This window comes from Charadrius vociferus, unplaced genomic scaffold (genome assembly GCF_000708025.1).
Source record: "Charadrius vociferus isolate BGI_N301 unplaced genomic scaffold, ASM70802v2 scaffold111, whole genome shotgun sequence".
NCBI lineage: Eukaryota > Metazoa > Chordata > Aves > Charadriiformes > Charadriidae > Charadrius > Charadrius vociferus.
Window position 1 is genome coordinate 2,950,769 of NW_009647046.1, and position 11,641 is coordinate 2,962,409.

At 39.3% G+C, this 11,641-nt stretch overlaps 1 protein-coding gene across 1 annotated transcript in view; it reads right to left on the reverse strand.

Moving 5' to 3' along the window:
- Positions 1-11,358, reverse strand: part of LOC104295892 (chromosome unknown open reading frame, human C11orf49) — a 72,131-nt gene extending 60,773 nt beyond the window's left edge. Inside the window, exons 1-2 of the mRNA XM_009895705.1 lie at positions 11,319-11,358; positions 10,913-11,015 (exon numbers count right to left, since the gene is read on the reverse strand). Coding sequence (XP_009894007.1) covers positions 10,913-11,015; positions 11,319-11,358 — 143 coding nt within the window. The remainder of the gene's footprint in view (positions 1-10,912; positions 11,016-11,318) is intronic.
- Positions 11,359-11,641: the final 283 nt, after the last annotated feature.

The window sequence follows — 11,641 nt, forward strand, 5'->3', positions numbered from 1 at the left end:
GGGGGGAGAATCTCTAAAAACAGAGGCCTTTTGATCAGAGCAGCATCCTGCAGTTTGCTGTAACTCAAGCTGGCCATTCTTATATAGCAGGAATTAAGGACTCCCCCTGCCAGGCAGGGCCCTATTAAAACACAATAGCTGTTTGAAAAGGGTAAGCAAGCTGATATGGATATAATAGGCCACATATTGGGGCCCCTTTTACTCTGAAATAAAGCTGCTTCTTAGAGTTATGAGCTGGGAAATCTAGTATTCAGGAAGATGGAAAAGAACGTACAATGGAAGATGGTTAATAGCCCTGCAGAAGGCCCTCCAAGGTGCTTAAAGGAAAAGTAAAGAAGCCTTCAGAGATAAGCATCAATCATCCAGGACTAACTCTTTCAGTCTGATCAGGTGCTATTTCAGACCACATGGCGTTTCAGTGAGTCTGGAAAGGTCTTGCTGATATAAACAGAGATTTAGTTTTTACAGTAGAAAACACAGTGAGTGTTCATGCACCACAGAGACAGCTGCATGAATACCATTATAACTAGTTTTATGGCGATCATTGCAAGTTGCTACCCAGCTTCCCTCAAAAGCCCTTGCCCTTTTCCCCCAAGCCTAAAAAAAACCAAACCAAAACAAAAAAACCACATACTAAAATTAAAAAAAAAAAAAAAAAAGAGAATTATAACTACACAAAGAAAGCTGCTAACTCTCCAGCTCATGTATTTAGTATTCGTTCAAACTGGTCCACCTAGACATTTTGGGGGAAGCAGAAAATTCCTTATTAAACTGCTCTACAATCTTCTATACAATGAGGATATGGGATATTCAAGTCCTCCGTAAGTTTTATTGTTATACAGCCATGATCTCCATTCTTTGGCTTCCTTTGTTAACCAACAGATGTATTTTTGCCCTCCCTGCCACGCTGTGGAGTTCACTCACCAGCTGCAAGATGCTACAGAAACCATGGAGTGAACCTGTGGCAAGGGTGAGAAGATGTCACAAGGAAGAGAAACTATTAAAAATACAAGCAACACAAGGTAGTGTTCAGTGTCTAACAACTCTGGAAGTAGCTATGGAATTGAAATTGGCTGGAGATGGATTTTGGCACCAAAATGTCAACGTCCACTGCAGGAGGAGTATGAATTTGAAAATTATTGAATAACTGCACCCATCTTGTTCTGCTGAGATCAAAGACTAATGCTGAGTGAACGCAAAGTGACTTCTCAGAAAGTTGAGACCAAAGCATAAGCAGAAGTAAGGGCCTGCTTGCTCCGTTCTGCACGTAGTCTCCTTTATCTCTTATTGTAAGACAGTTCAATGTTTTATAAATTAAACTTTTCATTATTTTAAAATGTAGCAGCACAATCACATTATGACTGTGATGATCCAGGAACTACTGAAATACAACTTAATGACTGTTCCAAAGAGATTCAATACTGGTGCCATGCATGTAGTTCTCATATTGGCTCTTTTCAGTCTTGATTAGACTAGAGACTTTCAGAAGAAGAAAAAAAAATTTACAATTAATACTCTCTCACTTATTCAGTTGCCTTGGCAAGAACTATAGCACATCAAAGACTGAGCAGCTTCCAGTATTTCCATCATGGCAACAAACGAACCTTGCCAAAATTCCTTAATATAGATGAAGCTTCATCATTTGACGTTAATGCTAACTCTGCATTTAGAGATTGCCTAGCTAAACCACTTCGTGCTCCTCACTACAACTGCTTGGCTACAGTGTCAAGCAGCTACAGTTTGTCTAATTTATTTGAAGATATGTAGTAGGATTAATTTTGCGGGACATGAGGTTACTGCAAGTCTAACGCTAATGTATTCTGGAATCTGTATGGTTTCAACACTACACAGCATAGAAAGTCCCAGGTTCTATGAAGATTCAGATTTTTGAAAACTAGACTTTTTTTACTTTTGGTTTTGTTGCTTTTCAAGAAAAGGGAGATAAACCAAGTTTTTAAAATGCATTTTTCAGGCAAGCTACATGACTTTCAGCAATTTGCTATTCATGGGGATACAGTGACAGTTACAGGATTTTATCCTATAAAGGATAAGGAATCCTATTATGGGATCTTATGCTGCAGGCATTTGCTGATTTTCACAGCTTGACATATCCAATTTCAGATAAGTTTTACATTTGTTGGCCTTGTCCACATTGGAACACACGTATTCTTAGCAAGGCAATTAGAAATGCTCGTCAAGATTATCTGTGACACCACAACATTTTACAACCTAAGAATGAATACAAAACTCCTTCCAACACCACAAGACCAAAAAACAACCCCACCTTCAATTCTGATCCATCTTTTCTTAAAGATCTTTCTGAGAAACATAAAGCGTTCCTCAAACTTACACTACTTTACTCCAATTTAATATAAAGTCTTATAAGCTTAGATAGATGGAAGCCAAGAACTCCTCTGAAATGGATCTCCTGTACGCGTAGAGTAGTCTGGACTCACGCCAAAATGCTTCGTTAAAACCAGAACTAAACCATATGAGTTAGTAATACAGAGAAAGGTATAGTTATTGATGAAGCTATCATGTATTCAACAGCGGTCCTCTTACAGCTCGAGGCATCAACAACTTTATTGGAGGAAACAGTATATTCCAACAGAAATTCCTAACAGGAAAGGATAAAACTATGCCTTGTAATTCTTAAAAATAATAATAAAAAAAATATATAAGGGGGAAAAAAAAATACGAATGGGTACCAAACTTCCTATGTTATTATGCTTTTCCAAAGCTGCTGTTCTCTACTGCATTCCTACTGAATTCCAGGTGCCAATTTCATATTACTTAAACAGTTTTCTTCAAAACATTTACAGAAGCAGCAGGAAATACAATCCTTACAGCATGTGACCAAGCATGAAAAGAGATTACTGCTTTATATACACATTGCAGTTTGCATGCAAAAGACTGTAAATAGTCCCACTACATCTGTTGTGGATATGTCGCTATTTATCTTTCTCATTTTTTTCCTATATATTCCAATACAGTGACTCAGCAAGCACAGCTGAGCAGTTTTCCAGAACGATGGAGAAAGATCATTGTCAAACAGTGATCTCAGAATTTAATATCTAATTTGCATCACGGTGAGCTTTACTACAGACCTTTCCTCAGTGGAAGACACGTAATATAAGATTGCCATAGTTCACCAATTCTGACTTGAAGGCCCTTTCACTTCCACAAGGATACAAACTGAAACAGATTTGCGATCAGAAATGCAAAAACAGGGATAAGAAAGTAACTACCCGATACCACAGATATAAAACCCAAGTAGACTGCCAGAGAAAATAAAATTAAACAAAAGATCCTGTGGCATCCTAAAAACGATATGATGAGCACTACGAAATACCCAACTGATGAAATGAGTTATGGCAAAATAACCACAAAGAGCACACATACAGTAGACTCCTTAAAGATTTTCTTAGGAACAGCTATGGCTTGCATATTGTACCTATTTTGTTGTACTGCCAACTGCAGACCGTGGGAAAACTCTATCACAAATGCACATAACCAAGAAAAATTACTTCTCTATTACCTAGAGAAATCTAGATAAGAGAGATCAATTTTCAGCAAACCCTAGGATTTTGCCCTTTTCTCTCTCTCCCTAAATTATCCAGACTTGTTTCAAGAATAAATTTACACATTTGGATTATGTCACAAAAGTCTGACTTTAACTCCCAGCTGGGATCACGTATACATCTCCAAATTTGTACTAGTAACATTAACAACTATGATGAAAAGCAATAAAAAAATTGGAAGCACAAACAGTATTATGCTAGAGGTACGAACTAAAACTAGACAGAGCATAATACATTCAACTCTAGCCCAGAGACAGCACAAACACAATTAACTCAGATACATATACATCCTAACGCTTCTACCATTTGCCAGGTTTCTGGATCTTGGCTTTTGGAAAATTTCAAACATCTGGTTTTCAGTTTTATTAGCTATCAACACTGCATATATGCAATTGGCTTTAACCATCATTAAAGGAAGCTCAACTTCATGGCAAATGTGTTGCATTTCAGCATTCAAGGCTGTAAGAAGGAATACAAATACACCCGACTACATAAGGTCTCCATAAGGTAGCCAGTCCACCTCTACTGCAATTATTCTGACGAAGACCACAAACAAATATGTAATTTCCATGATGTAAAGGAAAAGGAAAGAAGTGGGCAAAGACTGCACCACTACACCAGTGAACACATACTAGAAACATTGTAATCTGACCAAGCTGCATATAAAAGTTGTGATTGCCTCTCTTCAAATAGCAAAAGCACAGTGTAGCTCAAGTCAGTGTATACGTAAGTGAAGAGTTATCTATAGACAACTGCCCTGTGCTGACAAGGTGCTGATATCAAGTGCTAACATTCATATGCTATGGCAAGTCCTCCAGATTTTTCTGTCACCAGAAGAGTATTATAAGTTTCCTAAGTGGAGTATATTATCGCACACAGTGTCAATAGTAAATGTTGTCTTTTGGGTTCAATTCTATGCTGCTCCTTTAGCTACCAGCCCTCCAAGTTTGTTCTGCTTACCAAAAAGCTTCTTTACCTTCCCACCCCTACCTCCTGCCCCTTATTTCTTTGCAAAGGTTTGGATTCATCTAAGTATCCACTCACCTGTAAGATTCTCGAGTACGTGGGAAGAAAACTCTACATTTTCGAACACATTGGCAACATGTTCAAACTACAGTGGGAATCAGTGTGTTATTCCCATTAATATATGCATTTTTTCCAGCTGTTTACTCAACAGCAGTCATCCCAATGAGCGTATTTGTCAGGCTAGGACTTGTTGCAATGTTTGTTACAAAGAAACAACTCTGGGAAAATCAGGAATTCATAGATCCTGCCTGTCAAGTGAAGATACCAATGACGTTTCTGCTGTCAAGCAATTCTGTAATAAAAACATCACGCTTCAGGTGGCAGATCTACAGGTTCTGGACAAAATTCACATGATTTTAAACCAAGTTATCCACACCTCTCAAATCTTCCACAGGCCTTGTGCAAAAAGCATACCCTATGCACAATAGACAGGGGGTATTGAAATCTGATTTCTAATATGGGTTGGAGAAACTTAGGTTACAAAGAAGAGACTGCCATTCTGGTAACTCTTCTCTGTAGAGGTAAGTCTGGAAGGCAACAAATGGACTTTAAGAGAAAGGCTTTGTGTCCTTCAGCAAGTGGAGAAATATATAACTATTATAGGTTCCCCAGAAAGATTTATCAACAAATTCAGTCCTGCAAATCCATCTACTCTGTGGAGAGATACTCTGAAAAAGTCTCTCTCATAGCATCTTACTCACATTAGCTGCAAAATCTACTCCTCAGAGCTTCTGGCACTAGTGCTGAGTCTTAGTACATATATTCGTCCTCTTTCCACTGATAACTGAAGAGTGAAGGAGAGGCAGACACCACACTTACGCAGTGCCCTAGGGATCAAGGAATCCCAAGTAAGAGCCTGTCAGGAACCATCAAGCACATTACCCCAGCTGAGATTTTCAGCCCAAAGGGCTGCTTCGCAGCTAGGTCACTGACAGCAGCAGCTTCATACCAATTGCACAGCTCAGTGCAGTCTTGCACCAAGTGTGATAATTTTGCCTTTTTCTCTGCAGAGCAGAAGACATGTAGGAATCCTGACAGTATTTGAGGAACACAAGAAATAATTTTTGTAATTGCTCGTAAGATTACATCAGAGAGAATATCAACATTTTCTGCAAGAACCTGAAAGTATTGTTACCTCCCAAAGTAAGGTGCTCAAAACCAACACACGCAGAACTAACACTAAAAAACCCAACAACCAATGCCCCTCCCCCAAACAGCCTTACTGACAAATTCTAAGGAACGGCTCTGTCTCTCAGAAAGGGAAACTGGCACAACCTGACAAAGCCCTAAGGACCTTCTCACTACTATTTTTGCTGTTTATACTACAATTGTACAAAGCACAGAGACAACGTTCTACAAGGCTAGATGCTGTAAAGTACATGCAGTACAATATAATTTCTGTCTTGAAGAGCTTACACTATCTGGTACAATAGCATTTCTGTCTTGAAGAGCTTACACTATCCTTGCAAACAAGACAGAACAAGTTACTGCGAAAAGGGGAAAGATGCAGACCAGATGACAGCAAGATGATGATGATGATACGGTCTACATACACAGAGATTAAAAATAATAATAATAATTGATGGATCTAAGCTAGCTCTAAGAATCTCTCCTCTTTATAAGCAGATAATTCAGCTTATTTCCAGTTGCCAATTAAGGTTGTCTTCAGTGAGAGGCTTATATCTCATGGGAATCCCATCTGTCCCATTCCCGGCCCTTCTCCCCTGCCCCCCTCAAGGATACTGAGATAATTTTAAAGACGACATTGTTCACTCCACAGATTTATTTAGGTAATGTTGTATAGCAGTACAGGACTGAACAAGCCACAAGTTTTTTCTGATACCAAAGACTGCGCCACTGCTATTGCCAGAGAAAGCCAAGAAAGCAGTATCATATTTGTCCCTAAGGAATGACTTGAACAAATTGTTCCAGCCAATCCAGATAGCAAGAGAAAACGAGGTACTTTCATTGCTAGAAGTTGATACTTCTCACCATGATAACATCTTCCTATCCAAGGATCTCAAACTATACAGCACTGGCAGTCCTGTTACTCTGAACAAAGCAAATGTTCCTTTGTGTAAAACAGGGCCCTACACAACGCAGACCTGGTATTTTGAATTGCCAGGCACACAACAGATCTAAAAGCAGTATCTGACCCATGACCCCTCCCCCCCACATCACACACACATCACAGACACCTTTTAGATAAGTATTATCAAACTGTCACACCAGATCCAGCAGGAGCACTTCAAATTAGAGCCAGCAGAAACATCCTTTACAGAAAGAGGGTATGTCAGACATCAATCTGCAGAGCCCAATGGAAGTAGCGATGCATCTGCAAGCTAAAAGCAAGATGTCTTTCTCAATCATGCTCCAGCTGGCAGGTGATCAGGGGGACTTTTCACCAGAAACAAAAGAAAATGAGAAGTGTTTTAGAAGAAGAACATACACCAAAAAAAAAAAGCCCTTTCCTGTGCCTCCAGTTCACTTGTATTTGGTTTATCAAGCAAACTATAAAAGTGATCGGAAGCTGTCGAAGGTAAGTTATCACTGGTTAATATTTCTGAGCTTTCCAAAGAGTCTTGAACAGAGTAGCACATCTACTGGCAAGCTGGAAAAGAAAAGTTTCAAGCAAAGGGTTAGCCCAGAAGAAAAGCAAAAATTACTAGTAGGAAGTTTCTTGGTCAAAAATTTTTTTGCTGCTTCTTCCAACTGAAGTGAAAAAAAAAACCCACCAAAACTGCCACACAGACTGCCTTTAAGATCCCAGAAAATATAAAGTGGGATGCTATGCACATTCCCTCTGCGTGATCAAATGCATTAGCATGGGGCCCCTGTTTTTCTTCAGTACAGGAAAGATCAAGAAAACAGGATGATAAATAATGTATAGGAGGAACATGTCCCTTTAAGATATGTTGACACAGAAGTTAGGCTGGAAGAAGTAAAGCAGCATTAGCGTGTAATTACACAGAGGGCTTTCAAGAATGCATTTCATGGAGATTCAAAAGCAGAGCAGAGATTTCTTGGGTTTGTAATGAACAAATACCAGTAGCATTTCAGCATATCTATAAAATGAAGACTGGTCCTAAGAGAGGCATAATTTTATTAATTTAGCTAAAAGATGTGGATTAATTGGCAGAAGGGTGATTGATCCCTATTCCTATAAGAGTCAGGAGTGAGTCAGATGAGGGTAGCCTCAAGGTACTCTGGATATTGAAAGCAGATGTCCACATGATTGGGACAAATGAACAATGGAATAAAGTGGGAGGAAAAAAATACCCTTGAAGACTAAAAATATTCTGGAAGGAGAACTGTAGAGATGAAGGTCAGCCCTCTGCAATCAGCAGCGTCGGTGCTAGGCTGTGGACAGTAGTGGAATACAAATACATACCCAATTTCATTTCCTAGAAACAACTAGAAACACTCATTGCCTGCAAAACACTTACTGCTTGATCCATACAGAGCTACATGACAACATGGTCTTCAGATCTGAAATTTCACTCAGGCAAGCTAAACCTCAACAAAATTTTCTTAATTATCTGTAGAAATAGTCATTGTAACTGGCACAAAGATTTGAAGTGACTCATGGTGAGGTGGGGCATTGCAATGTGTGATGGAAAGGCCATGATTGCTATTGAATGGTGAATCCAGCAAGAGAAGTCCATGGAACACTACTCTTCTCAGAGGGCGCACTTTTCAGTAGAGTTTGGAGAATATCTAACACCCATCCTCGACACACTAACTTCATTATTTCTGAAAAGTTACAGAAGTCATTATTTTATGCCATACACACTTGAGGGAAAAAAAAAAGTCACTTGCTTTGGCCTACCTGCTAGCCTTCTAAACCCCGGGCTTGGTCTCTAATTTTAAGTGAGCATAAATAGGGAAAGCATAATGTGGAAAATTAGACACCCTAATACCAAGTCCCTTCATCTCAAATAATTGCAGCACACTTCAAAATATGCACATGCCATAATAGGAATTTCATAATAGGAAACTTTGTATGCTGAGTCCACCTACACCTGTATTGCCAATCATTTATTCTCCACTTCAAATAAAGAATCCCACATTTCAAATCTTAAGAGTTCCACAGCTCTCAAAATTACTAAGCCTGTTTGTGCTTTGGTACAGGGACATAGTTTGATCTGCTAAACTCCAGACATACTATACAAGAAAAACAAAAAATTAAAATTGACTAGTTCCATATTACTTGCAGAAAAAAATGAATGCACAGCCTTTTCCTGTCTTTCAAGAAACCAGAAGCTCCACAGAACGCTCAGTGTGAACAAAAAGCCATAGTAGAAATTCACATCTTTTAAAGTAAATGGGAAAAACATGATTTCCAGCTCTATGGTGACAGTTTTGTTTGTTATAATGATCTTGAATTACTTTTTATTCTTTCAAACGTAGAAGTGGAATAGGAAGTGAAAAGAAGATGATTATCATGTCATGACGAAGGAATACTACAGAGAAGCAATGCAAGCAGTTTCAAAAAGTGTGGAAGACCTCTTGCTCACCATTTAATTTTTTAAGTGTATGTGATCAGAAATTTAGAAAAGGCCCTGAGGTGTCAACTTGAAAGCAGGTGCAAACCAAATCCAATCTAGAGATATGCTTGAATAGTGATTTCAGCTGGGTATTTCAGAGCCACCTTGCCTTCAATTCTGGTAAAGAAATCCTGTTGGTGGGTGGAGGTCATTGTAGTCGTGTTCTTTATCTTTCTTAAGCTCTTGCTTACTGCCTATCTGTTCAGCTGACTAATCTCAGTATTACTTTCTGTGGAAACTCACCTATATCAGATGGAGTATCATGATTCCCAATCCTGTCAGGTGCACAGGTTGTACTTTCATTTTTCCTCAATACCTACTCTCTGTGATTAATTCTCCGCAACCCTACTTAACAGTGACCACTGCAACTTACTCATAATATGGAAGTATACTGTTCATTGGTTTGTATAGTAAGAGTTTCATTCCTGATACTATGCATTTTTTTTAACTTTGGTAGTCTACAAAGAGGGAATGCATTTTGAGAGCTTAAGCTACTTTCTAAAAAATAACAACAACAAAATGAAACTTCTTATAAAAATCCATGTCTTAGCAAGTATTATTTACTTCTAAAATAGATTTCTGAGGTCTTTTAAAGTCAGTATTCATTCTAGCTACAATAAGCTACAGAGAAAAGTCTGCCAAGATGGCCAAAACCACACTAATCTTGAACTGCTTGTTACCCTGTTGCGGGGGGAGGGGGAAAGGTTTAAGAATTTCCCCTTAGACTTGCTGCAGTATTTATCTTAGTTACTCATTTACAGGGAGAATCTCAGCTCTTTAAAAGTTGAAAATGTGCATGGAGCAAGAAAATATAATGCAAGTTGTCCAATCAGTCAAACTAGCAAGTTAGACCTCATTTGGAGATGAGACGGAGACTGATGTGCAGAAAAAAAACAAAACAAAAGAAACCCCACAAAAAAGCCTGAAACTGTGGCCAACTGAGAAAGCAAGCTACGCCTAAGCTTTGAGATTCTCTTCCACTGCTGTAGTGCAGAGATTGTTGTGAAATACTCTGCACATTGTTTTGCCTCAGAAAAAGATAACAAGAAAGGAAGCAAGCAAGGAAAGATTTTCAAATGGGCATCAAAAGACAGAAATATACAACCACAGCAAGCACACACATTACCAAGAGATCTTTAATGAAGCTGCCTGGAAGAGTTTTAGACATTGTGCAAGACATCACCAAGTTGGCAAAACATACAGCAATCAGCTGAGACAATATCAACAACACTGAAGACTCACACACAGCTCTTCCCCCCCCAAATCTTTCCAAATTAGTAGGAAGAGATTATATGTGCTAATTATTATGTTCATTATTTAAAGATTTATGCAGGTTATGAGGGGGAAAGGCATTCTGCTAAAGCATTCCACAGGACAACAAGCACACAAGGACACAAAACAGTTCAAATTCATACTCAGAAAAAGGAAGAATGACTGCTGCTGAAACCAGAATTGGTCTCTGCTTTTCATACTAACAGTCCTGATTAAGACAAGCAGAATTTGGTTTTCTATACGCTTTTAAAAGCTCTATTCCCCAAAGTGACTGCTTCACATGAATGTTTGTAACAGAAGAGGTACTGAACTGTACGAAACCCATGCACGTTTCCGAAACATGCTCAGGCAGCCCTTGGCTAACCCAGTGAAACCCAGCATTCACAACATAATCAGCATGTGTCCAGCTCCATTCTCCATGTACCCTGCCTGCTTCCAAAAGCCCCCCTCAGGCTGGCCCTATTGGCAGCATCCCGATGTACTTACTATTCAGTGAAGAACCTGGCAATGCCATACTGACTAATATCTTCTCTGTTCTCCAGCAGCTGGCTCACTGCATCCTCCATGTACGTGAGGACATGTCTTTGAGCTGCAAATAAAAGACAGTAAGAGACAGAAATTAAAATACAAGGAGCCTGCAAAGCCCAGAGCCAGACCAACCTAGTTGTGTGCCTTACACAACAAGCCAACAAGCATTTGCTCCCTCAGCTGGAGGGTAGAGGTTTCATTCTCCCAGATATGAACAGTAAAATTCCTGAGCTAAATCCCACTTTCTTTCCTGGCTACACAGAGTTAGTCATTAACAGTGCTGACCCTTTTTTAAAATCCCCTGAGATTCTGGAAGTGAAGGAGGGAGAGGAGTTGCGAGACTGCCTCACTGGAAAATGCTTACTCAAGAGGAGATCCTGATCTCTGTTCTGAGTCACAGCCATCTTTCCTATACAGACTGTCAATGTCGTATTGATGGGGTTGCTGCAGAGCTTTAGGGGTTCCCTGCCCTTCCCTCCTTACCAAAGCCAAGTAACTCTAAGGCTGTTCTTTAAAGTCTTTTTCCTAAAGGTGCAAATAAAAGTACATCTGTTTCCATACAAGCATCAGTGAACGTTCTTGGAATGGCAGGTGGGGAACAGGTCTCAATGCCAAGAGAGATTTATATTGCTCAACAGTCAGTCTCAAATAACTGCCTAAACCAACCACAAGGATCTGCCAGTACCC